Source organism: Saccostrea echinata, unplaced genomic scaffold, assembly GCF_033153115.1.
Source record: "Saccostrea echinata isolate AGI-Se365-2 ecotype Australia unplaced genomic scaffold, CSIRO_AGI_Sech_v1 ptg000056l, whole genome shotgun sequence".
In the NCBI taxonomy this organism is placed as follows: Eukaryota; Metazoa; Mollusca; class Bivalvia; order Ostreida; family Ostreidae; genus Saccostrea; species Saccostrea echinata.
Genome location: NW_026889805.1, coordinates 5,525,750 through 5,552,303, shown reverse-complemented (window position 1 = coordinate 5,552,303; position 26,554 = coordinate 5,525,750). Strand labels below are relative to the sequence as shown.

The following is a 26,554-nucleotide window of genomic DNA, read 5'->3' as shown; positions in this document are numbered from 1 at the left end:
GAGAAGTTTCGATTGTTGTTTTTCCGCTTGTCGGAAAGGCCCGAGAAGTTTCGATTGTTGTTTTTCCGCTTGTCGGAAAGGCCCGAGAAGTTTCGATTGTATTATAACAGCATTTAATTCCCGGATCTTGTGGTATCGTACCCAGTTCCAAAAATACCAAACCCTAAAAATAACGCCATCTATCGGACAAAAGCTACTTCCGCAAACAATGATGGGCAGGGTACATAGGAAATGTAGACCAACTTTAGTGATTAATTAAGCAAGAAAATAATTTGATAATTTTCAAAATGGTAAGAACAGCTAGTGTAATATTATTTTTTTTATTTATCCTCTTTTTTTCTCCATTGGTGTTTCTTTGGCATACAAGTTTGTTGATTATTGCTGTCTGGTCTATCAGATCCTATTTGATAATCCGATATAAAACTGAGAACAGAGGCGGATTTATCAGATAAATATTGCACATTTTTGATGTGGATGATTGGCAAAGACAGTAAAAAACATTCTAACTCAACACTTCTTTCTTGCTTACTTATAAGTGTATTGATAATCGAAAGTGGATATAGAAGAAATTAAAAAATGAGTTTCTTAAAGTCTTAGCCTTGTAGAAAGTTTCATAACGTCTAGAAAGTAACTGTATTTTATTAAGTAAAAGCAAATAAAAAAGGTAATTGATAGGTACTGACTGCAAAAATTAGCTTTGTGATACTCTAACTGAAAGATTTACCTTTATCTTTCCATGGTATGTCATTTGATATCCTGATACTAGTCATCATGTGCTAAGTAGTCATTAAATTGTTTTTTTTTTAAATTACTGATGAAAAACTGTTGACACTTATAAATATATATGAATGAAATATTTATTCACCAGAAGTTCATGCATATGGGGGTGCTTATATATCCAGAGATTGTAGAATTTTTAAAATATCTTTTGCAGGGTGATCATATGGTGGGTGAAAAGATCACCCTGACTGATGCTCTTCAGAATGTTGATGTTCTGGATGAGTTACCTCTCCCTGACCAACAGCCATGCATCGAGGGAATGTCCCTTTCCATTCAGTACCAGGCAAATTTTGATACCAATTTTGAAGACAGGAGTGCCTATGTAACAGGAGTCGCAAAGTATATAGAAGAGGCCACCGTCCATGCTGACCTTGTATGTTAAAAAGTTTTAAGCATTTAAGGTTATATGTAATGTACATATAAATATACTTTACAACATATGTTAAACACTGAAAATTTTGAAAGATATTTTTAATTTAAAATCATTGAGCCATTAGATGTTCTTAGACAAAAGAGCAGGCATAAATTACCAGGGTTTTTGAACAGATATCAGATTATGAAATCCTTGTGTTTTTCAAAGAAAAATTAACAAAAATATAGTTTTAGCTCTTATTTCCTCAAAATTTGATCCAGAAGGGGTGCCCAGCATCATCAGGCATTAAAGTCACACAAAGGTTCCTCAGTAATTGGAAGTCTTAGATTATAAATTACAGGGAAAAAGAAAATAAAGTTCATATCAACTATGTTGTGTATGTCCTTTATTAATTAATTAAAAGTTCAAACATTTGAGGTATTCACAGAATATACAGACAAGACTCTCAGTCATTAGTTCCATGCCATGTGCATTATTTGCTGTAATAAACATGTATATTTTAAAGATGTACAACAATTGAAGTTGATTGAAGAATGTTAACCTGTCTTGAGTTATATCTTATGTAGAACAAGTTGTTAGAGGAAGGACAGGAGTATGCTGCCATGTTGTATACCTGGAGATGTTGTTCTAGAGCTTTACCACAGGTAAGTGTATCATCAACAGAAACTCAGATCTCAGTTTCTCCATTCACTCACTCAGAGTAAAAGTATTATGTTTGTAAACATATTTCTGAATCCTCATTGATGCAAATTAATATTGGTGCAAGATTAAGGATATTCCATGTTTCATCAATATGAATTCTCTATCATTAGAAAACAAATAATGTCTACTTTTTAGAAGATGAGTGATTTTTTTTCTTTTTAATTAATTAATTGAAAAAAGATCTTACATGCAAATGATTATGAGGTATGATATTTTTCCACTAATTTTTCCTGCTAGGTTAAAAGTAATGAACAACCTAACAGAGTAGAAATTTACAACAAAATCGTGGAAGTTCTTGACCCACAGGTCTCCAAACTGATGGACCTCATGTATTTCACGGTATGTATTTCAGTTAAGGAGTCCTCAAAATCAGTGTTATCTATGTTGTACAGTCATACCCATACTAACCTGTTTAAAGCACATTTTTAGAAATATTCTAACTGATAAAAATTAAAAATATTTGAATGACAATAATATACTGAAAGATATATTTCCAAACTTTTAATATCTTTATATATTCATCATTTATGTATCTTTGAGAAAATTTATTTCAAAAAAATTTATGTGATTATTAATGTTTCAGGGCCATCATTTGTTTTTGTTTTGCAGAAAAGAGCAATAGAGCGTTTTGGTAATGAGGTCAAAAGACTTTGTCACAAAGAGAAGAGGAATGATTTTGTGTCAGAAGCTTACCTTTTAACACTAGGAAAATTTATTAACACATTTGCGGAGTTGGATGAACTAAAAAATATGAAAGCTAGTGTCAAGAATGACTATTCGGCATACAGAAGGTATTTCTTTATACAGAAAAAAATCATTTTACTCAGAACTCTCTAAGAGGCACAGGAATAAGCTTTTAGATTTTGTATTTTACCTACATTTGTGTTTGTGTATTTTTGGACTACAATTTTTTTGTTCCATGATATGATGAATGGGATAAAGAATTTTTTTGTAAACTTTCTTGGTGATAGACCTGTGGACAGTTGATGACTTTTCACATTTTTCACTTCTATCTGATTTTCATAGACATAAAAAAAAAGAAATATGAATCTATAAATTCCACAAAATTATACCGGTATTTCTTTTGATTATTACATTGTAGAGCTGCTCAGTTTTTAAAAGTAATGGCAGATCCCCAGTCTCTTCAGGAGTCACAGAATCTGTCTATGTTTTTGGCAACACAGAATAAAATCCGGGACATGCTAAAGGAAGCCCTTGAAATAACACCAGGGTATGAAGAGCTGCTAGCAGATGTTGTCAACATCTCTGTTCATATGTATGAAAACAGACTCTTCTTGGAACCCTCAGAAAAGCACATGCTTGTGAAGGTAAAATAATGCATTACAGTGGTTCCCGTTTTATCGAATAGTCAAGTTGTCAGCCTAGTTTTATCCGAATAGCCGAAAATTAGAATAGACGATTGCTCCATACCGAGTCCAAAGATAGATGCATAGAGCTACATGTATTGATAATACATCGTAGCTAGCAAATTTCAAGCTTGCACTTTCGTTTTCTTTTGACATGTTTACTTAATGACTTTACTAAAAATAATTTATTTCACTTACTTATGAATTTAATATGAATTTTTTTTTCAAATAAATTGATGTATAGAATATATTCTTTGATAGTTTTTGCCATCTTTCTTCAGCACATGTTTACATTCCTTCTTCGACGGTCGCCATTTTGGAAACGGATGTAGACTAAATGCTTGACTAATAACCGTAAACTATTTTTCCCTGGATAGATTGTAAATTAAAAATAAACAAAAATATTAAATATATGTAATTGTTTCGATTTTATTTGTTTCTTTAATACGGTTACGTATTTTATACTGTGTGTGAGTTCACCAGTCTCGTTCTTGTCTGCTGAAGAGAGATTTTGAGAGCCATGTGGAGAAAGATGGTATGAATTTTGAGACGTATTTTTATAGAACGAGCCATTTGTGATTTTTACCATAAATTTTGCACTGAAAAATGAATAAAAATTAAGCCAATTGACCAAGTTAAACGATTGAATAGGTTTATTTCACTTTCCGAGCAAATTGTCATACACAAGCTAATCAGTTCAATGATTAAAATTTCATGCCGAAAAAATTGCAAATAATTGTCATAATTTACAAGTGCATCATTGAACCCAAGCTGATCACCACAACTGTAATCAAAACATATCTATTTACTATGCCCACTATTGACACAGGTAAGGTGCCTGTGTGCGTCCAGGCATAACTAATCCCCTCATTGTCGTACTCAAGCCAGTCAAGGTAATTGGTGTCAAACTGTGAAAACAAAGGCTTCACATACGAAGTTGGAGGTGTGAACAAGGTGCTGATTATCAAAAAACACTATGATAGTCCAAATTTTTGTATCGGATAAAACGAAATTCCAGTATTTTCTCATCAGAATATCAGGTGAAATTATTAATAAATATATAAGAAATGGTTTTGTGCTCTGATATTATATTGAAATAGCCGAAATATCCGTTAAACCGCTATCCGATAAAATGGAAGCCACTGTACCAAAATAATTCAAGTAAAATAATAAAAATAATAGGTAAATAATGCATTACCAGTGTATGAGACTTGCTCATAATCTTCCTAGCCCTGACTTCCAACAACATTAACAAAATGATATTTTTAAAGTTGTCAACCCTGCTGAAAAGGTACTTATCTTAGGATAATGGGCTAGCCATAATTGTTTTTACATAGTCTTAATTTTTATTGTTGAAAAACATTTTGATCTTATATTATTGTTTAAATGGTATTTGTTGTTGATTTCAGGTCATGGCATTTGGTTTGTTCTTGATGGACAACAAGGAAAACAGTATTTACAAAATGGATGGCAGAAAAAGAGTCAATTTAACAAAGATAGATAGGATTTTAAAGGTAAATACTTATCATGTAAATATATACATCAAACAGCATGTTTCTGAATCTCATCCTTTAAAACAAAATTATAAAAAAAGAAAACCTTACTTTTTCCCCAAACAATAAGTTAATTTGCAATTTCTTTAGCAATTGGAAGTTGTCCCCCTTTACGGAGACATGCAGATCAAACCTTACCATTACATCCAAAAGAGCTTGAACTTTGACCCCTCACGATGGACATTTTGTGAGTCTAGTCAGCTTAGTCCTCAGTCTAGCCTGTTAGCTAATCTGGAGGCCATTAGAGAAGATCACATGGCGTACATCAGTCAGTTGGCCAGACACAGTAATGAGGTAGGATTCACTCAGACTATGTAGTATTGCTTTCTGAAATCACCATTGTACAATGTATCAAACATTTCAGTAGTGTGCATATTATAGTAACAATTTGTCTATAAAAGAAATTCCAAAGATAAATTTAGATTTTCTAGGTTGAACAGAAACTTTTATTTTGTTACGAGAAATTAAATTTTACATTAATTGTAGACAATAGAAATGTCACTGTTTTGTTTTACATCATGTATACAGTTAATTCTCAATAAACCGCCACCTTTTGTAATTTAGAATTTACGGTGGTATAAGGAATTTGGTGATGAATTGAATTTCCCATCTTGAGAAAAAAAGAAATAGAGTTATTGTTCTCTGAAATGAAAATCTAGCATTTATATTCTTATTATATAAAACACATTTCAAAAATTTGAAAATGGTTCAGATATTTTTTTTGCATACAATAATTTCATTTTAAAACAAAATACACTATTATAAAATATATACATGTTCATGTACACAGGTACAGGCATGTAAATCTGAAAGTCTGGTTTAAAAATAAACTGAAAAAAAAAAAACATGCTGTGTCATTTATAGTGAACTATTGCCTAAAGTATGTAAAATGAATCCCTGTAAGTACCTTGTTTGGCTTTACAATGGTGATCTAGATAGTGACAATCAATTAGCAGCTTCACCACATGCCTCTATGGCGGTATATTGAGATAATTGACACTTTGAAGTGGACGTTTCTTGTGAAAATGGGGTGGCGGGTGGGGGTACACGAATTTAGCATTATAACGAGAATTTTATACAGCAGGAAAAACATTCTTGAAAAATCATGCGGTATTGCAAGAATGGCAATAAATAGAATGGCGATAATTTGAGAATTGATTGTACATGTATTTGATATTTAAAATCACTTCCTTTTTATTTACACTGTGATGACAAACAAATTCTCTTTTTAAGGCCATTACCACCACCAGGGAGAGTCCCAGGTCAGACTATGAGAATAAGGAGTTAAGTGACTTGGCCCTCAGGGGGCTACATCTAATGTCAGCATGGACACAACAGGTCATGGAACTGGTCAGTCCCGTAGATTACATCTAATTAACTAATTATTGTGTTGATGGCCTTATACCCACATTAAAAGAGTTGGATAGAATATTTATCACCAGCAGATCTACGTTTTATTGTTAAATTATTTACATGGAATCTTGGATAATGTTAAGTTGTTCTTGAAAATGTTCAGGAATAATCTTTTCATGGTTTACAATTTCAAGTAAAAATCATTAGAAATTAGAATTTAATGAATGATATTAATAATCACTGATTCTACTGTTTTTATATACTGTAGTACTCTTGGAAGCTCCTGCACCCAACTGACACACACCAGAACCCGGAATGTCCCCAGGATGCAGAGGAGTATGAGAGGGTAAGATCAAACAAGTTCTCATTGCTTTGTTATAGCTTTAGAGGTCCACTGCATCATTAATTTGCTTATCATTGAATGAATTTAAATTCTATTGCTATGCTCAAGTTGCTTCCCTTTAGATTTTGATGAAGAAAACATAAGTTAATGTGCAGTACATAGATAATTTTATGTTGGATTTAGAAAAAAAAGTCCAGAACTTACTAAAGTGATAGGTCATTATGAAAACACAGTGTATTTTATGGAATGATAATATATTCTGTTACTCTTATGATTGCAGTCAACTCGTTATAACTATAGCAGCGATGAAAAGTTTGCCATTGTGGAAGTGATTGCCATGATTAAGGGGCTACAACTCCTGATGGCCAGGATGGAGTCCGTGTTTCTGGACGCCATCAGAAGACACATTTATGCTGCTCTACAGGATTTTGTACAGCTAGGTCTAAGAGATCCACTGAGAAAGGCAATCAGAAAGAAAAATGATGTCATCAAAGTGTATGTACTGAATGAATGGAACTGCACAAGATAAAACTAACTTCAGATAGTGTGCTTTGACATCTTTATGTATTTATAAGCAGCATCTAGAAATATTTTCATAATATGAAGAGATAAAAATGTTTTTTTAGCTTGAGTCATTTGTTCTCAAGGACTGATGATTACATAAATTGTATTCAATTGTTGTGCAGATTGATATTGTCTGTGCGAGACACCTGTGTTGATTGGATGAGAGGGGTAGAACCTCATGATGACCCAGCAATGAAGGGTAAAAAAGATCCTGATGAAGGATTTACAATCAAAGTACCACGTAGGAATGTTGGTCCTTCAACCACACAGGTATTAACATGCTTGACTTCAACTGACTGAAGAGCATTACATCTATACATAAACATAGTAAAATGGTATTAACATGCTTGACTTCAACTGACTGAAGAGCATTACATCTGTACATAAACATAGTAAAATGGTATTGACATGTTTGACTTCAACTGACTGAAGAGCATTACATCTGTACATAAACATAGTACAATGGTATTAACATGCTTGACTTCAACTGACTGAAGAGCATTACATCAGTACATAAACATAGTAAAATGGTATTAACATGTTTGACTTCAACTAACTAAAGAGCATTACATCTGTACATAAACATAGTACAGTGGTATTTTGATTATAGACATTGTATGTCAACTTATGAATAAAAATTTTATAGGCCCTATACTATCAACTGATAGGAATATTGATAGTTGCTTAAAACATCCCATTACATTTAAATTTTAATAAAAAAAAAAAAAGCTGCACAGTTTGCAGGACATATAAGAAATTGCTTTCATATTTAAAAAATTCCTGAGAGTATTACTGTAGCTGAGACTTTTCATAAAGGAATATTTTTCTTGAAGCTTGTTCTTACATACTTCATTTAAAAACATGGCTGTTTGATAAACCTTAGTTCTGCGGAGGGTTTATTTGATCAATTTAGCCTGGAATGTTTTTAAAATTTTCTGTCTTGAGTTAAAAATAGTCATTGTGATTTCTTAACTCTGTCAATATTACATGGTTATATGAGACAGCATAATGATATGAGACATATGAAGTAATTGTGTTCCTGTGGTGGTAATTCAGGAGACAAGTAAATACAGAAATTGTTGACAAATCTTAAAGGACAGACAGTACTACGGTAAATTGTTGACAAATCTTAAAAGACAGACAGTACTACTGTAAATTGTTGACAAATCTTAAAAGACAGACAGTACTACTGTAAATTGTTGTGTAGAACTCATCAGTATGTACTTACTCAATCTTAAAAGAGAAACAGTACAACTGTAAATTGTTTTGTAGATCTCATCAGTATGTACTTACTGAATCTTAAAAGAGAAACAGTACTACTGTAAATTGTTGTGTAGAACTCATCAGTATGTACTTACTCAATCTTAAAAGAGAAACAGTACAACTGTAAATTTTTGTGTAGAACTCATCAGTATGTACTTACTCAATCTTAAAAGACAGACAGTACTACTGTAAATTGTTGTGTAGAACTCATCAGTATGTACTTACTCAATCTTAAAAGACAGACAGTACTACTGTAAATTGTTGTGTAGAACTCATCAGTATGTACTTACTCGATCTTAAAAGACAGACAGTACTACTGTAAATTGTTGTGTAGAACTCATCAGTATGTACTTACTCAATGATTCACTTGTTTCTATATTTCCTGTTCAGCTGTACATGGTACGGACAATGTTGGAGTCCCTGATTGCGGACAAGAGTGGTGGCAGTGGGAAGAAGACCTTGAGGAAGGACATTGATGGACAACATCTAATGGCTATTGATCAGTTCCACAAAGAGTCCTTCTACTGGAATTACCTCCTCAACTTCAATGGTTTGTCCCCTATCAATAGGACCAGAGTTAATTTCATCACTAAAAGAAGACAAAGTTAACTGTTAAGTAAATCAATTGCTATGTATTTTTCAGACTCTCTACACAGATGTTGTGATTTGTCTCAGCTTTGGTACAGAGAATTCTTCCTGGAGATGACAATGGGAAAAAGAATTCAAGTAAGACCAACTTTCAAGACCGCGGAACATTAACTGGCAAAATTGGAAATATGCAGCTTACGTCATTTCTATCTGTTACAGTCAAAACAATTAATGATAGACAATGAAATGGGCGGGTACAATTTGTCACGGACGTCCATGAAAACATTGGATTGAAGTTCTAGTTTGAAATTCATTTTCAATCCACCTGAGCTGTTTTCAAACGCAAAGTGTGAATGTATGATCCAAAAGACAAATAATTTCAATTCCCAAAGTACATGTTGTTTGAAATTCATATTTATCATTGTTTATATGAGTTTCTTAGCCTATAATTTTAAGGACACGTAAAAGTCATAGAAGACAGAGATTATTTTTTCAGGGGACGCCCATTTGATTCTAGAAGAGGATGGGTCAAAAATTGTCTAGTCAGATCATGCCTTCACCTGACAAATATTTATTTCTAGGATGTCTTCCCTGAAAAATGTTTGACAATCAAAAACAGGGAGGGATTGTCCAAACTAGAAAAAAAATTCTTTGGTAGTAATCTGAAAACACACTGTATTTTTCATTTTGTATGTAACATGGTTGTATGCCAACATGTTTGGTGAATCAATAAATGAATTGAAATTGATTTAAATTGTTATTTTCAAGATTGGTCACCCCCCCCCCCTCCCCCCAACACACACATGCACATACCTAACAGAAATCAAATATTTCTCCCTTTATATTTCTTTAAAAACACTGGACAGAAATTCTGATTTATATAATTAAAGTTCAAACTATTCCGAAATTGAAATTATTTGTCTTTTGGGTCAATCAGTAACACTGTGCCATCTAGCGTAGCTGAGGTGGATTGAAAATGAATTTCAAACTAGAATTTTAATCCAATGTTTTCTTGGACGTCCGTGCCGAATTGTACCCGCCCATTCTATTGTCTGTCATTAATGTTTTGACTGTAACAGATGGAAATGACATAAGCTGCGTATTTTCAATTTTGCCAGTTCATGTTCCGCGGTCTTAAAGAATGTACTAAAGTACACAGTTGGACTTCTGTATCTTTGCTGCCAATGTTTATCAAACACCAGGAACATGTAGAATTGATTCTACATTTGCTATTAGTGTTAGAGTCCAAGTTTCAACTTCATGAACTCAAATAGTCAGATATTAAAAAAAAAGTTTATTAATTCCCATGAAGTTTGACTTGCATGTATCAAGGTTAACTGTATATGCATGTAAAACCAAGTGTTTATCGACTTTCTATGAACTTTCAGAGCATGTCATGCCTATGTGAACAGTTGTATAGATTTTGTGAAACATTTAGTATTTGAATATGCAGTAATTGTGAGTATCCTGTTACTTTCAGTTTCCAATTGAAATGTCCATGCCTTGGATTCTTACAGACCATGTTCTGGAAACCAAAGATGCTTCCATGATGGAGTAAGTTATTCCATGGTTAAAATTAATTTAAAAGTAATTAGTATTAGATTTTTTGTAAGGTCACCTAAGGGATACATTCTATGATTTATGTACTTAAGAAATAAACAACAATGTTAAAAAGTTCTCTGGGAAATGAACTTGGTTGGTCACGTGATCAAATCCTGTGAAGCCCGAAGGGCTTCTCAGAAGATTTGATCACATACCAACCAAGTTCATTTCCCAGTGAACTTTTTAACATTGTTGTTTATTACTTTTATTTACATTTGAGACAAATATTCTGAAAAGAACTGCATTTATTACATGAACGGCCCACCGTATTGCTATGTTGTGACACACAATGACCTAGAAGCTGTTTGGTCTTGAGAGTTCGCCTCGCTCCAACATTTGAATACTTACTTTGATGTTCAGCAGTCCAGTTCAGGAAATATCTGTTCATAATGAAAAAACAATGATCGCTACTGAGAATAATCTTACTATTATTGTATGAGTTCTTTATATATGAAGTCAAAAGCGGTGGTATCGTCTCCAGTTTACATACCTTCAAAGGAATTTGGGTTAAAAAGGTAAGCGTGATTTTTAAGTTAATTAAAAACATTCTTCACACCAAAGAAAGAACTAATGATCATTTGTTGAATGAAAAAAAAAATATGTGTTTCAATAATTTAATCTTTTTCATCGCTTTAACAGCTTAGAAGTTCCGAAACCAGTGTCACCGTGACAGAAATATGTAGACAAGATATCATCTCGCTGTGTGATTCGGTCACGCCATGACCTCTGACCCCTTAATAAGTTCATACAGAATTGAACATACTTTATCTTCAATAGGTTCCTCTAAGAAAAATATTTGGAAATGTAAATAAAAGAACTTACTGATCTATAAGGTACTTGAACAATGTTTTTACGTCTATTATTCTTTGTTTTCTCAGTTTTGTAACAGTGGATATCTTTGCTTTGTAGATATATCCTGTATCCTTTAGACCTGTACAATGATAGTGGTCACTATGCCTTGACCAAGTTCCACAAACAATTCCTCTATGATGAAGTGGAAGCAGAGGTTTGTGTATATTTATCCCAGACAGTTTCTCCTTTTCTTATGTCAAAATATTCATCATATCTACACATTATGTCATTTTGAAATTGAATTGAAATGTGCACATAAATTCTCATAATCCATTTGAAAGGGTTCTTGATTGTTATACATCGTTAGTATTTTCTTGACAGGTCAACCTTTGTTTTGACCAGTTTGTGTACAAACTCAGTGATCAAATCTTTGCCTACTACAAACATTTAGCTGGCAGGTTGGTATGGTTTTAGCATTGGGAATACTGTAGATGTACAATTTTCTGTGTGAAATTAGTTTAAACTAAGTCACAAATTTGTCATAGCGAACTTAAAGAGCTATTAAGACATACAATGGCAATCAAGAAATCTGTAAATTTTTCTACCTGCAGACTGAACAGAATTTGTGATTCTGCAGAATTATGACCCCATGGAAAAAAGTACCTATGCAGTATCCAAAGAGAGTGAATATATTCAAAATGTAAAATATAATTCAGTAAAATGCATTTAAATAGGAAATATATTACAGTATAATGCTTGACAAGAGATTTCGAGCAGAGTGTGCTAGCTTTGGAACAAAGATAGTTTATCCTGTTGCCAATAGATACAAGACCCTTCTCAAACAGAGACATGTTCAGGTATGTAAGTTTAAAGTTGTTTGAGTTTATTTCTGCATTTTGTATTTAATAATTTTTTGAGTGAATTATCTCTTGATAATATTATTCATATTTTTTTTCAGATTCTAGGTCGTTCAATAGATTTAAATCGCCTGCTTGGCCAGAGAGTTAATGCCTCGTTACAAAAGGCTCTGGATGTTGCCATTTCTAGATTTGAGGGAGGAGAATTGACAGGCATTGTGGTAAGAATTCATGAACTCTCTGACTTTTCCTTGAATCACTGTAGTCTTTAAATATGTAAATAAAATTGAGCAGTGATTTATTTTCAGTGAAATATGTTGGGTGATAGAATGTATTTATTCAATGACACTGCATGTTCTGTAAATCACTAATATTTTACTTCACACTTATTTTTGGTGATATTCAGTACTTAGTAGTCAAAATAATGTGAAAATAAAGTCTTGACAAATAAAATGTGAAAAATTATATGTCTTTTCAAAGAAAACTGCATTGCAATATGTAAAAAAAATTTTTTTTAAAAAGTAACCCAAAGCAACCTTATAAATTCTGTTACATGTCCATGTGGTTTCCTGTTTTGTAGGAGCTAGAGGGCCTGGTAGAATGTAATCGCTTGGCCCACAAACTGATGAACAAGTACATCACCTTGAATGACTTTGATGCCATGCTGAGAGAAGCTAACCACAATGTCTCTGCCCCGTATGGCAGAATCACTCTTCATGTGTTCTGGGAGGTCAATTATGATTTCCTACCAAACTACTGCTACAATGCTGCCACAAACAGGTAAGCCTTAACATAAAACTTCTACTCACATAATAATAAAACATTTCCATAATGTATTTCATTCTAGAGAAGTATTCTCTTTTTCAAATTTTGATTCAAATAACAGCAAAAGACATCTTTCAGTGGGAAAACAAATTGCCTCAAGGATTCCTTTGTTCTGGTTTCTGAGATTCAGATCAACATCAGAAATATTTTGAAGTAACAAAAGTCACTTCAACTGCAGGAATTTTTTTTCAAGAATGCTTTAACCTTAATATATCCATTCTTTTACAAGTGCACGGTTTTTTCACACAGACATGATTTAGATATATGTAATATTTACATACTTGTAATTTTGTTATTCTAGATTTGTTAAGACAGTTTTGCCATTTGCTCCAGCTAGTCAAAGAGAAAAGCAGCCCAATCCATCGTATTCTTACATTTGGGGCACAAAGGTAAGAACTAAGAATCTCAAATCTTAAACAAAGCTTCTAACCCCCCCCCCCCCCCACAAATTGTTTTTAGCTCATCTGAGGCAAAGGGTAGATTCCTTTTATCACCATTTTCATCTCTCTGTCTAATCAATGTCATAGAATTTAATATACTAATAATTTTGGGATTCTACTCAAACATTTTTGTATACCGTTACACAGTTGTAAATCTTGGCACAAGTGTTTCATTAGGAATCTAGCAATCTGGTTTTAGTAACACCAGGTGTTTAAAGTTACCTACATTGCCTTCATAATATGTGTCATATACATTTTTAGGTCACCTGAGTCACTCAGGTGACCTATTGCTATCCGTTCTCGTCCGTCGTCGTGCGGTGTGCGTCGTGCGTCTTGTGTTAACATTTGAACATTTTTAGCTTCTTCTCTGAAACCGCTGAACCAATTTCAACCAAATTTGGCATATAGCATCTATGGGTGAAGGGGAACAAAAATTGTGAATTTCATGGTCCCTGCCCCCCTGCGGCCTGAGGGGTGGGGCTAAAACCGCCAAAAATAATGCAATCTTTAAAATATTCTTCTTTACTCCTGGACTTCAAGCAGTCAAACTTTTGGCATGATTGTAATAAGCATTGAGCCCTCAACCAAAATTGTGAAATTCATGGCCCCAGGGTCAGGGGTTCTGGTGCTAGGGTGGGGCTATATAGATCATATAGTGAAAGTGCATTATTTCTTTGAAAATCTTCTTCTCTGCTCCTGGGTATTAAATAAACTAACTAAGTACATAGTTATGAAGAGCGAGATTGCCTCTTCCAAAATTGTGAAATTCATGGCCCCAGGGTCAGGGGTTCTTGTGTTAGGGCTGGGCTCTATTGATTATATAGTGAAAATGCATTAATTCTTTGGAAATCTTCTTCTCTGCTCCTGGGTATTAAATAAAGTAACTAAGTACATAGTTATGATGAGCAAGAGTGCCTCTTCCAAAATTGTGAATTTCATGGCCCCTGGGTCAGGGGTTCTGGTGTTAGGGCTGGGCTCTATTGATTATATTGTGAAGATGCATTAATTCTTTGAAAATCTTCTTCTCTGCTCCTGGGTATTAAATAAAGTAACTAAGTACATAGTTATGATAAGGAAGATTGTTTCTTCCAAAATTGTGAAATTCATGGCCCCAGGGTCAGGGGTTCTGGTGTTAGGGTGGGGCTCTATTGATTATATAGTGAAAGTGCATTAATTCTTTGAAAATCTTCTTCTCTGCTCCTGGGTATTAAATAAACTAACTAAGTACATAGTTATGAAGAGCGAGATTGCCTCTTCCAAAATCGTGAATTTCATGGCCCCTGTGTCAGGGGTTCTGGTGCTAGGGCGGGGCTCTATTGATTACATAGTGAAGATGCATTAATTCTTTGAAAATCTTCTTCTCTGCTCCTGGGTATTAAATAAAGTAACTAATTACATAGTTATGATAATAAAGATTGCCTCTTCCATAATTGTGAAATTCATGGCCCCTGTGTCAGGGGTTCTGGTGTTAGGGCTGGGCTCTATCGATTATATAGTGAAGATGCATTAATTCTTTGAAAATCTTCTTCTCTGCTCCTGGGTATTAAATAAGCTAACTAAGAACATAGTTATGGTGAGCATGGCTGCCTTTTCAGAAATTGTGAATTTCATGGCCCTTGGGTCAGGGGTTCTGGTGTTAGGGCTAGGCTCTATTGATTATATAGTAAAATTGCATTAATTCTTTAAAAATCTTCTTCTCTGCCCCTGGATATTAAATAAACTAAGTACATATTTATGATGAGCATGGCTGCCTCCTCAGAAATTATGAATTTCATGGCCCGTGGGTCAGGGGTTCTGGTGTTAGGGCGGGGCTCTATTGATTATATAGGGAAAAGGCATGAATCCTTTCAAAATCATCTTCTCTACTCCTGGGTATTTTTCAAACAAAGGAAGTGCATGGTTATGATAAGGAAGAATGCCTCTTCCAAAATTGTGAAATTCATGGCCCCTGTGTCAGGGGTTCTGGTGAGGGGGGAGGTCTATTGATTATATAATGAAAATGCATAATTTCTTTCAAAATATTTTTTCTTCTACTGGTTATAAAGTAAAGAAACAAGAGTATAGTTATGATGAAAAGGGGTGATTCTTCCAGAATTGTGAGTTCGTGGCCAATGGGTCAGATGAGCTGATGTTAGGATGGGGCTTTATTTATTTAATAATATGGTGAAAATGCATTTCTTTGAAAATCTTCTATGCTTCTGGGGATGTTCAAGGCAAACAGAGTAAAAGCTTTAATATGCAAGGGTATTTTACCAGAATTTTGAACACCTGGACCATTTAGTCAAGTGTTCTGGTCCTGACCAGAGCTCTATTAACTTGTATTCTGCTGAGCAGAGTTATTCCCCTTTGCCATTCACCTTTGATAATAAATCACTGTAAATAATGTATTTGAAAGCTTAATAGAATAAGAGAATTATGCAAGAAAATTTATTGTATAATAAAAAAAGTACTTTCATTGTTTTAATGACTTGGAAATAATGGATGAATAAAAATTAGACAAAAATAACTTATCTTTTTAAATGTTCTTTAAAGGCCAAGAGAGGCCATTGTGAGAAGTAATGATATGGGGTTAAATAATAGACATTTTGTTAATAGTCTGCATGGGAATAGTGATAAATGGGGGGGGGGGGGGGGCAGATAGATACTAGACCAATTATTTTGTTGATGCTAATCATACTATTTTCCTTGCTTTTGGGCAACAAACCTTCATTTATTAGTTTCTGGATCCTCTAAATTGTTGTATTGTACTCAGGTGACCATTAAGGCCCTTGGGCCTCTTGTTTCATCTTGTTTGTGTTTTATCAGTCGATGGATAATGATGCGTCTTTGATTTCAGAGCATTTTGTTAATGTCATACTAGTATATTCATACTTGTCATACTAGTATATTCAAATTTTTCCACTTTTTAGGCCCTTACCACATCTTTTAGTGCAATATATGGACTCTACCACGGTTTTGTGGGAGTCCCCCACTTCAGGTCTATGTGTCGCCTGATTGGATATCAGGGAATAGCAGTTGTTATAGAAGAGCTGCTGAAAATTGTCCAAGCTTTGGTAATTCAAATGATATGTCATTTTTGATAACTTGAGTACTTTTCAAACTACAGAATTTGTATAAAGTTAAACAACATAGGGATGGTTAACGACACCTGTAGATTTTCGGATAACTTGGTCAAAGGTCAAGGTTATTGCTGTACCCATTTATTGTTTTAATAATGCAGATATTTTCCTTTTAAATCTACAGACTAATGTATAACAAAAACATGTAAATGATGTTTGAATAGAGGAAAATATTGATAGATATTTGCATCACAACACTTATAGTACTTTGAGGGCAGACTTGATATCTCCTGCTGATTTTGAGTTGTTTTCTATACTCTACAGTTGAAAGGAACTCTGATGGACTATGTAAAAACCTTAATGACGGTGATGCCCCCAGTCTGTCGCCTTCTGAGATATGATTACGGCTCTCCTGGTAAGATCAAGAACACTGTATTTAAAACATTGGAGATTTTTTTTTAAAGAATTGTAAATTTCTGTACATGTATTTTTTTTAAAAATCTGAATAATACAAACTTCTATATTTTTGAACACTTATATACCATGAAAATCTATGTTGCATTGTTTTGACACTAGGTGTTATGGGTTACTATCAAGCCCAGCTGGCTGAATTAATCCAATATCCTGATCTTAGAACTGAGGTCTTCCAGAGTTTCCGAGAAGTAGGAAATGCCATTCTGTTCTGTATGCTGGTAGAACAGGCTCTGGTCAGTTTTATACATTCTAAAGTTCTCTTCATTGTATATGTAACTGGACCTTGCTTTCAAATTAAATACTTATTGCTAGAATCAACAAGCCAGCAGTACCATATTTTAGTTTCTTTCAAATATTTATTCTTTATTATTCATTGACCCAACAGTAGTCAAAATAATAGAGACTGCTGATGCTAAAAAACGACATTACATTGTCAGAATTTTCCAATGTACCCCCCTGTGCATTTATTTTTGATATTCTAAGAGTTTTTGCCTATAACCAATTTCAGATTACACATAAAGATACATACCACAAACAAATTTTCTATCTCCCACACAGAAGAGTTACACTGGTATTTTTTTCAATATTTCTTTCAATGGAAATGTAATTTAAAAATTTCAATTGTGTAAAATGTAAAAATACACTCTTAAAAATGTTCCCAGAAGCTTTGCAGTTAGAAAACTTAATACATTTCTAAAACTCCAAAAAATATATGTTGAACTGTAAACTTGTATTTTTGCACTTTTCACCAAATTATGTGGCTTAGCCAAATATCAAGCTGTTTACCGTATATACTCGCCTATAAGTCGGTTGTATTTTTTGAGGTTATATTGGATGGATTTGCCATTGACCCGCCTATAAGTCGGTACAAGTTTTTGCCAGAATCGGTTGACAATTTTAAATCAATGCTCCGATGTTTTAACTTGGTTTCAATTATTTCTAAAAATGGCACCGATACTTAATTTTAAATCATTAAACAAATAAGTAATGCACATATAGGATAAAAATTAAACTATAAAAATGTGTAAATACTTGTACTTTATGTATAATCTTAGAATACTCAAATGATATACTATATTCAGAGTTTATTTAACGACAATCGTCGGAAATGTTCATGAAATACTACATTTGGTCATCCAGAAAAATACCAGTTTTTAATGACTCGCCTATAAGTCGGACAAAGAGTTTTGGACCAAAATTTAACTCCCAAAAAACCGACTTATAGGCGAGTATATACGGTAACTAACAAATATCACTTCTAAAGTGAGAGAGGAACCTATTTTAGCAAAGATATTTGAATTTCGGAAGAAAAAAAGTTTGTGTTATTTATCCTTGAAAGATGTCAAGTTGTTACGAGAAACTTGTCCAACCCTTCTATAAAAAACAGTAAAAAAAAAAATCATTTTATTCATTTTATTATGGGAAACATCAAATACATGTGCATTTATAACTCTAAATATTTCTCTGATCTATACTACTGTGTGTTGGGCATTAAGCTAATTTTTTGGTAATTAAACAAAATGTATCATTTCATAGAAAAGAAGTAATTGTTTCCACATGGCTGTCTTTAAGTTGTATGTGGCTTGTATGTAAAGTTGTCTAAAATTCAGATCTTTGCGTTTGAGATTCAACAGACTCTTAAGGAATAAAACAAGTGGTGGAAAAGTATGGTTTCTCATTTTACACGCAGCATGAGATGTGTTATAAATGACTGTTTTCTTTTACATTTGCAGGATAATTAATTTTTACCTCATATCATTTTAAAGGGAACAAATTTGCCATGCAATGCTCAATTCTAGCACATATGTGTTTTACAGTAAACATTGTGACTTTTTTTTTAGCTTTTAAGATATACATGTTCAGATTGTTAAAGTTCTAAGATTTAATATGCCTTTTGACATGTTCTCATCCTGCGGAGTGTAGTTTTTATATCCATCTGTCGGAATCCATACACAATGGGGTTAAACAGAGAGTTAAGCTGCGTCACTACAAATAAATAATACAGTGTAAGGTTGTGGAACTGGTCATGAACCTTCAGTAGAAGGTACACCAACAGCGGTGTCCAGCATATGTAGAAAGCCCCCAAGATCATGGCTGTGGTTCGTACAGCTTTCATGGTCGGCTTCTGAAATCCCTTTTTGTCGGTTTGCTTTTTCGACAATTTTGATGAATTTTTGTTCTCGGTCATGAAGACCACTGTTGCACCACTTGATCTCTTCTTCCCCTGCTTTGTCCCTGTGGTCGTGCTTTCTGATTCACCAGTCTGATTGATATCTTTATTTTTACTGTCTTCCTGGCTTGTGCTTGGAGCCACACTTGCTGCAGCTCCTTTATTGCCTGCATCTTCTTTCCTGTCATTATCCTCTTTGTTCTGTGGCTCTAAGGCGTTTGATTCTTGTGTGGACATATTATGCATCTCTGTAACATCATGACAACCACTGTCTTCTAGATAATCCACTGTGGATTTGGAACTTGTAAGAGAACTAGAGGTATTGTTTCTAGGCTTCATAGTTGTGAAATCTCTGCTCACCCTTGGTTCTGGTGGAACGGTTTCACTAGTGTTAGTTGTAGAGGAGACCTGTGCCTGAATCTGACGACTGTGTTTCCGGGCGATTATAAATATCCTCAGATATATGAAGAGAATGAGAAATCCACAAATGAAGCAAATGGAGCTCCATAGCACCAGATAGTCATAATCCATAACATCAGTCAGCTGACAGGTACCGCTCCAATTGTTCCAACCCAGCAAAGGAAGAACACTTACTATTAAGGATATAACCCAGATAATTATGACTGCTATCACCATTCTTGGGGTAGTGATCCAGAAGTGATAGCGATAAGAGTGAAAAATTGCCAGATAGCGATCTGATGCAATGACGGCCAGACTTAAAACAGAGGACATCATGCAAGCAAAAACAAAGCCAGGTCCATCCAGTGTTAAACAGAGGTAGTAGTTGGCACGCATGCTTGTATAGTATTGAATCTTCATCAAATCAAAGTCATAGCCAGCATCAAGAATGATGAGATTCCAAGTAGAGGTATAAAGAAAGGTGATCCCAGTCAGCAGGTCAGAGAGTGCTAGACTGATGATCGGAATATTGGAGCTCTTCAGCAGACGATTTCGGCCATACACAAAGGCTGCGAGGATGACACTGTTTGCGAGAATGATGAGAACACTTAGGATCATGGAGATACAGTAAGCCGTTAACTGCTTGGTGTTCAGACAATCCTCCTCTGTGGCCTCGCTGAAGAAGAAGGACAGGTTAGAGAGACGTGGACGGAGGTGGTACATGTCACATTTGTCTACATAAGCGGCCTTGCAGAATCGTAACCATTTTGTGACGCTTTCCAGATCAGAGGTTGCTTTTGGGAAATTAACTTCGGTGGAGTTAAAGTTGCAGTCACCCATTTTAATTACCTAAATAAAATAGGGTCATAGTAGTTACTTTGATTTTCATTTTAATGAATGAAATTAAAACAAACACATACAAATATTAAAACGTTTCCATGACCTTATTTAACCACAATAACAGAGAAATTTATGGACATCATCAACTTCAACATAATTTATTTGAAGTATTGGGCTCGGAAGTTTTTCTTTTCCATATTTTTTGTAAGAGATTCAGGGGAAAAAACCCCTGCTTCAATCATATGCCCAAAAATGTGATCCTCAGAAATACAAAGGATTTTTATGGAGTATTTACGAAGAATAAACTAAAGCATTCCTGTCTTTTACTTACTGAATTATAACGGGTCACTTAATTTCAGATCTATATTGTATATGATTTAATATATTGAGACATTTGCATTGGTACAGTTTAGACTGTAAGGAATGAAAACACATTAAGACGTTCATTTAGCAAGATAAATATTTTGCCTTTTGAAATTGTTCCCTTTGACGCGAAAGATAATACAGACTAGACAAAAAGTCGGTAAACGTGAGCAATTTTTTTTTTGGGGGGGGGGAGGGGGTGTAAATTTTATTATTATTGTTCTACAAGTTAGTTAGTGGAATGGTTAAATGGAAGTATTGTAAGCAAATGATTTTTATTCATCCATTTTGTGTTTAAGTATTTTTTTTTAAACCACGGTTTTGCGAATATGACTTTTAGCGTTTTAAATCAAACATGTACTTTATTCAAATATTCTAGTGCCAGAATACTGTCTTTTTATTTTAGTTAGCAGTGTATAGTTACGTTGCAAGGATTTTAATTTTTGAAATTTTATACGAGGAAAAATTATGCTAACATTTTCTTCTTTTTTAAATCCACGAATTAGTATTGTTTAAATATGATCACTAATTCTAAGGAAGCATTTAACCAATATTCCCATTTTTACACGGTAATTATTAAGATTTATCGGGGGTTTTTTTTGGGAATATTTTCAGGTATATTTTGTTTCTTTTTCGGTATAACTTCCTTTAATTAATTAATCATAAACCACGTTAAACATCCTTAACTGGATATGACAGTTCCGTTAATAGTACAGATTTCCGTGTGAATAAAAGACTGTTATCATTTGACACACTTAGTAAATGTACTTTACATTGTACATAAAATTTACCTGTAGTATATTAGTCCAGTTTTATGTGTAAGATCCTACGACACACAATATATTCTGATTACACACAGATTATGTGAGTTCTCTCTCTCAGCCACCTGAACGGTTTTCCAGTATCCTTCATGGGTAACAGATCTTATCATGCCGGGGCTCTTCACCAATTCTTGTAACAGATTAGTCCTGTCATCACTGCACACGAATGTTTGTTTACTCCAGATATGATTAGACTAAAATTCCAAGAGGGGGTATCGGGACCCTCCTGATTCGTCTCCAAAAACGGCCGTAATTACAGGCTAATTAGCTTGGAACACGCGCGACAGCGGTCACAGACAATTCCTTATCTTCTATATTCCTCACCACCTGTTAGTTGTCCCGGAAATGCATGCATTCGAGTCTTTGACCGTTTCAGCATGCGATCGACGTAAGACTTTGTTTTAACCGTTTTGTATATATCTGGGACTTTTGTATATGTTAGAATAAACTTTAACAAAGGTACACCGCATGGTATCTTTTCTCATCACTGTCTCAGATTCCAAAATTCATCAAAGAACTTGGCAGGTCGTGATACTTTAATGAAAAGTTTGTGTAGATAAACCTAGATTGTATACTATAAACACCTGTTGAGATGAAATGTAGGCATACAGATTTATTATATCTTTAAATTGATACAAAATGATAACGAACTCGTCATCTTTATGTTGCGTCACTATCTTTGTTTCCAGCTGTTCGAATACGTTTGTCGTACTGGAAGTAGGACGAACCCCTTTCTTCTTAGTAGGTCACGTGAGTCACTCAGGTGATCTATTGCTCCGTCGTCGTGCGACCTGCGTAATGTGTTAACATTTGAACATTTTCAGCTTCTTCTCTGAAACCGCTGAACTTATTTCAGCCAATTTTGGCGTATGGCATATATTGGTGAAGGGGAACAAAATTTATGAATTTCATGATCCCCTCCCCATTCGGGGCCTGAAGGGTGGGGCTAAAAAGAATCAAATTTGATGCAGTCTTAAAAAATCTTCTTAACCCCTGGACATCAAAAAGTTAAAAGTGTTCGCATGTTTGTAATAAGCATTGAGTCCTTTATCAAAATTGTGAAATTCATGACCCCTGGGTCGGAGTTCTGGAGTTAGGATGGGGTTCTATTGATCATATAGTGAAAATGAATAATTTCTTTAAAATTTTTCTTCTCTGCCCCAGGGTATTTAGCAAACAGAGTAAGTACATGGTTATGTTGAGCAAGGATACTTCTTCAGAAATTGCGAAATTTATGGCCCTAGGGTTAGGGGTTCTGTTGTTAGGGCGGGGCTGTATTGTTTACATAGTGAAAAATGCATAATTTTTTGAAAATTTTCTTTCTGCTCCTGGGTATTTAGCAGGTAACTAAGTGCATGGTTATAATAAGCAAGAATGTCTCTTCTGAAATTTTGAGATTCATGACCCCAGGGTCAGGGGTCCTAGTAATAGGTGGGGCTCAATTGATTATATAGTGAAAATACATAAATTCCTTTAAAATCTTCTTCTCTTCCTCTGGGTATTTAGCAAACAAAGTAAGTGTTTTGGTTATTTTGAGCAAGGATGCCTCTTCTGAAATTGCGAAATTCATGGCCCTAGGGTTAGGGATTCTAGTCGGGGGGTGGGGGTGGGGGGTTGTATTGATAATATAGTGAAAATGCATTATTTCTTTGAAAATTTTCTTCTCTGCTCCTGGGTATTTAGCAGGTAACTAAGTGCATGGTTATAATAAGCAAGAATGTCTCTTCTGAAATTGTGAAATTCATGACCCCAGGGTCAGGGGTTCTGGTGTTAGGTTGGAGCTTTATTGGTTATGTAGTGAATATGCATAATTTTAAAAAAAAATCTTAGTTTTAATGAGCAAGGGTGTGTTTACTAGATTTGTGAAATTCTTGATCACTGGGTCAAGTGTTCTGGTGCTGAGCAGGGCTCTATTGACATTTTAGGGAAGTTTATACTCAACTGCGAAAAGGTATTCCCCTTTGCTATTTACTTATGATACTTAATTACAGTAAGTAATTTATAGGTCAAATTTGTTGTATTGTTCATACTCAGGTGTCCGTTAAGGCCCCTGGGTCTCATGTTTTAAAAATACTTTTTTTTAGCACCAATTTCTTTAAAAAATATCTTTGTAACATATTAGCTTTTGTAATTTAATTTTTATGTTTTGCATTTAACGTGTGATTATTGCGAGGTAATACAAACTCGAGCAGTTTTCGTTTCAGAGAGGCGGAACAGAGCATATTTACTTAATAATCAGGTAGAAACGACATTTGAATAGCAAATGGAATTAGTCATTAAAGCTATGTGATGGGAGATGGATTGTTATCCAGCTAAATAAACAACAGATTGTAATAGGAGTGCACGATGTTTAAACATCCAATGTGTCTTATATACAACCCACTGACAACCTGTCGTCTCCGATCAAGAACCCTTATCGCCCCATATCTTTGCATTTTTTTTATATTATCAATTTTTTTTCCCAATCAAGTTCTAACCTTTGAAAAAGATACCCAATATAAACAGTCAACGATTGTCAAAATTCGAATAGCAAATGCTTAATGAGATTTAAAGTGATATGGTCGACGTACTTTCAGCTACATGTATTTGAGTATCGTTAAAAATATGATTCATGTATGTTAGAATTTGCTTTCGCGGGAAAATTATCAAGAGATGCATACAGACATGTACATCTCTTTTTACACGGGGCATGTTGATAAACAAAGGTTTGAATATTTATCGAACACCTTCAGTATGTTCCGACAAATACAGTGTATGCGAATTTTGCTGGATGCATTGCTTTTTTGGTATTAAATCTGTTTTATTCTATTCATACCTAAATAATTTTTGCAACAATAACCATATTCTGCTCAAGCTCACATGCAACATATCCCCATTTTTCATGAGATCGGAAGGTTTCATATTAAATTATGCCTTTTTCAGAATGCATTCATTTCTTCAACATCAAAAGTCATGGACCAAATGATATCATGTAAATTTTGATCACTTCAAGTATTTCGTTTTCAACTATTAAGTCAAATGGGGGGGGGGGGGGGGGTACAGAAGTATATCTTTTGAAATAACTTAATAAAATTTTATTAACTGTTACATAGTACAACAGAAAGATAATTAACTTTATAAAAAAAAATGTGAAGGCGCTTTTGTGACCCAAGTCAAGTTTTTTTTTTTTCGTTTTACAGACCCAGGAAGAAGTGTGTGATTTGAAACATGCGGCGCCATTTCAGAACATCATTCCGAAGCCCTTTATACCAATCAAAGGTAAAGTTTATATCTATAGTTATCTTATTCAGTCTAACGGCGATTATTACTGGAAATATTGTTAGTCCAAATACAATGTTTAGGTCTTAGAAAATGTACATTTTTTACCTAATATTATTGAACATTTAAAATAAATTGTAGGTTTTTATAATTTTTTATCGACAATATATGAAAACAAACAGAATATTAATCTGTCAGTATACTTTAAGATGTAAAATTATTGAGTCATGTGAATACAATTAAATTTGGAGGCTTTTTAATGCCCAAAAAATGTACCAGTTCCTTTTTCAACGGGAATATTTAAATTATATCCAATAGAGGGTGATAACCGGAAGGAGAAAGAACAAGAACTGAAGAACATGATGAAGAGGCTAGAAGCTAAATATGCTGCCTTACAGGTGGTGCCGGTCATCAGTAAACTGGGTACCCCTCAGGTAAGCACGTGGACAGGGTGTTTAGTAAGCACGTGGACAGGGTGTTTGGTCTTCCTCTTTCTCAGTTGAAGGTTTACGTCATTATAGAATTTTAATTTGATATTGACTTTGAACAGCAAGCAGACATAGCAGCAGAAGGTGACCTACTTACCAGAGAGAGGCTGTGCTGCGGTCTATCCATGTTTGAGATCGTATTGACCAGAATCAAAACGTTTGTTGAGGACCAGATCTGGCATGGCCAGCAGCCAGCCAACGGAGTCATGAACATTGACGAGTGTACAGAATTCCATCGACTCTGGAGTGCTATACAATTTGTGTACTGTATGCCAGTCAGGGAAAACGAGTACTCGGTCGAGTAAGTTGGGTATTATATTTTAAAATCAGTATCATGTGCTGAAATAAATTCTGATACAGATTTTAATGTTGAAATTTTATTACAGAGAGCTTTATGGGGAGGGACTGAACTGGGCTGGATGCGCCCTCATTGTCCTGTTGTCACAGCAACGGAGGTTTGAGGCACTAGATTTCTGCTATCACGTTCTCAAAGTTAATCGTGTAGACATGAAGGACGAAAATGTGAAAGGCATAGTAAGTATCTTAATCTACCCCTCACTTCTGATGCTTATCTATAGAATTCGGGATGTCTCGGTGTGTGCAAGTAATATACATGTACACGTAGTTACTTTTATCTGTTTTTCAGCAATTGAAGAAGATGGTGGATCGCATAAGAAAGTTCCAGATTTTAAACAATCAAATCTTTGCCGTATTGAACAAATACTTAAAGACAAGTGACTCTGAAAGTATTCCCGTCGAACACGTGCGCTGTTTCCAGCCCCCAATACACCAGTCATTAGCAACAACCATATAATACTGACTCAAGTGTGATTGCTGTGTTTTTTGCTCCTTGAGCAATGAAACAATACAGTTCTTAAATTTGTCTTTTTGGAATCTCAGAAAATTAAAGGATCCAGGAAGAAGGCAGCAGAGATAAAATCAATACGTTGTCTTCCTCTTCTACAAAAGTGAAACATTTTATTGCGTTTGTCTTCAAACAGTATAAGAGTGCTAAAAGTATTGAAGATTTTGGAATTATTCAATTTTTTGACTACGTAATTTTACAGTGATATACGCTTTGTGTATTGCATGCTGTGTAAACTTGTATAGATTTTATACAAACTAGCATACCGGTATATTCATACCATTTGTAATTATGCATAATAAAATCATAATTTTCCGCTCTTGTGTGATCTTAATATTTCAATTGTGTACTCGTCTGTGGAAATGGGATCGAGTTATTGAACATTTTATGGAATTATGTTTAAGAGGTACCATAC

General features: G+C 34.3%; 3 protein-coding genes across 3 annotated transcripts in view; 2 read left to right on the top strand and 1 right to left on the bottom strand.

The window, feature by feature from the left end:
- Positions 1-26,554, top strand: part of LOC133173449 (uncharacterized) — a 70,007-nt gene that overhangs the window by 31,898 nt on the left and 11,555 nt on the right. The gene's annotated exons all lie outside the window — the stretch shown is intronic.
- LOC133173442 (cytoplasmic FMR1-interacting protein-like) lies at positions 156-26,454 on the top strand. The gene is made up of 29 exons (XM_061308430.1): positions 156-290; positions 935-1,153; positions 1,720-1,797; positions 2,093-2,194; positions 2,465-2,646; positions 2,958-3,183; positions 4,632-4,736; positions 4,866-5,069; positions 6,009-6,125; positions 6,397-6,474; positions 6,752-6,966; positions 7,158-7,305; positions 8,689-8,848; positions 8,942-9,024; positions 10,367-10,440; positions 11,398-11,494; positions 11,662-11,738; positions 12,029-12,137; positions 12,239-12,358; positions 12,718-12,917; positions 13,264-13,351; positions 16,312-16,455; positions 16,786-16,876; positions 17,038-17,168; positions 24,708-24,786; positions 25,105-25,220; positions 25,337-25,575; positions 25,661-25,808; positions 25,921-26,454. The coding sequence occupies exons 1-29, from the start codon at positions 288-290 to the stop codon at positions 26,086-26,088; spliced, it is 3,801 nt and encodes a 1,266-aa protein (XP_061164414.1). The 5' UTR covers positions 156-287; the 3' UTR covers positions 26,089-26,454.
- Positions 18,795-21,510, bottom strand: LOC133173446 (sphingosine 1-phosphate receptor 2-like). The gene is made up of 2 exons (XM_061308433.1): positions 21,499-21,510; positions 18,795-20,353 (listed from the first exon to the last, which is right to left on the bottom strand). The coding sequence occupies exon 2, from the start codon at positions 20,342-20,344 to the stop codon at positions 18,818-18,820; it is 1,527 nt and encodes a 508-aa protein (XP_061164417.1). The 5' UTR covers positions 20,345-20,353; positions 21,499-21,510; the 3' UTR covers positions 18,795-18,817.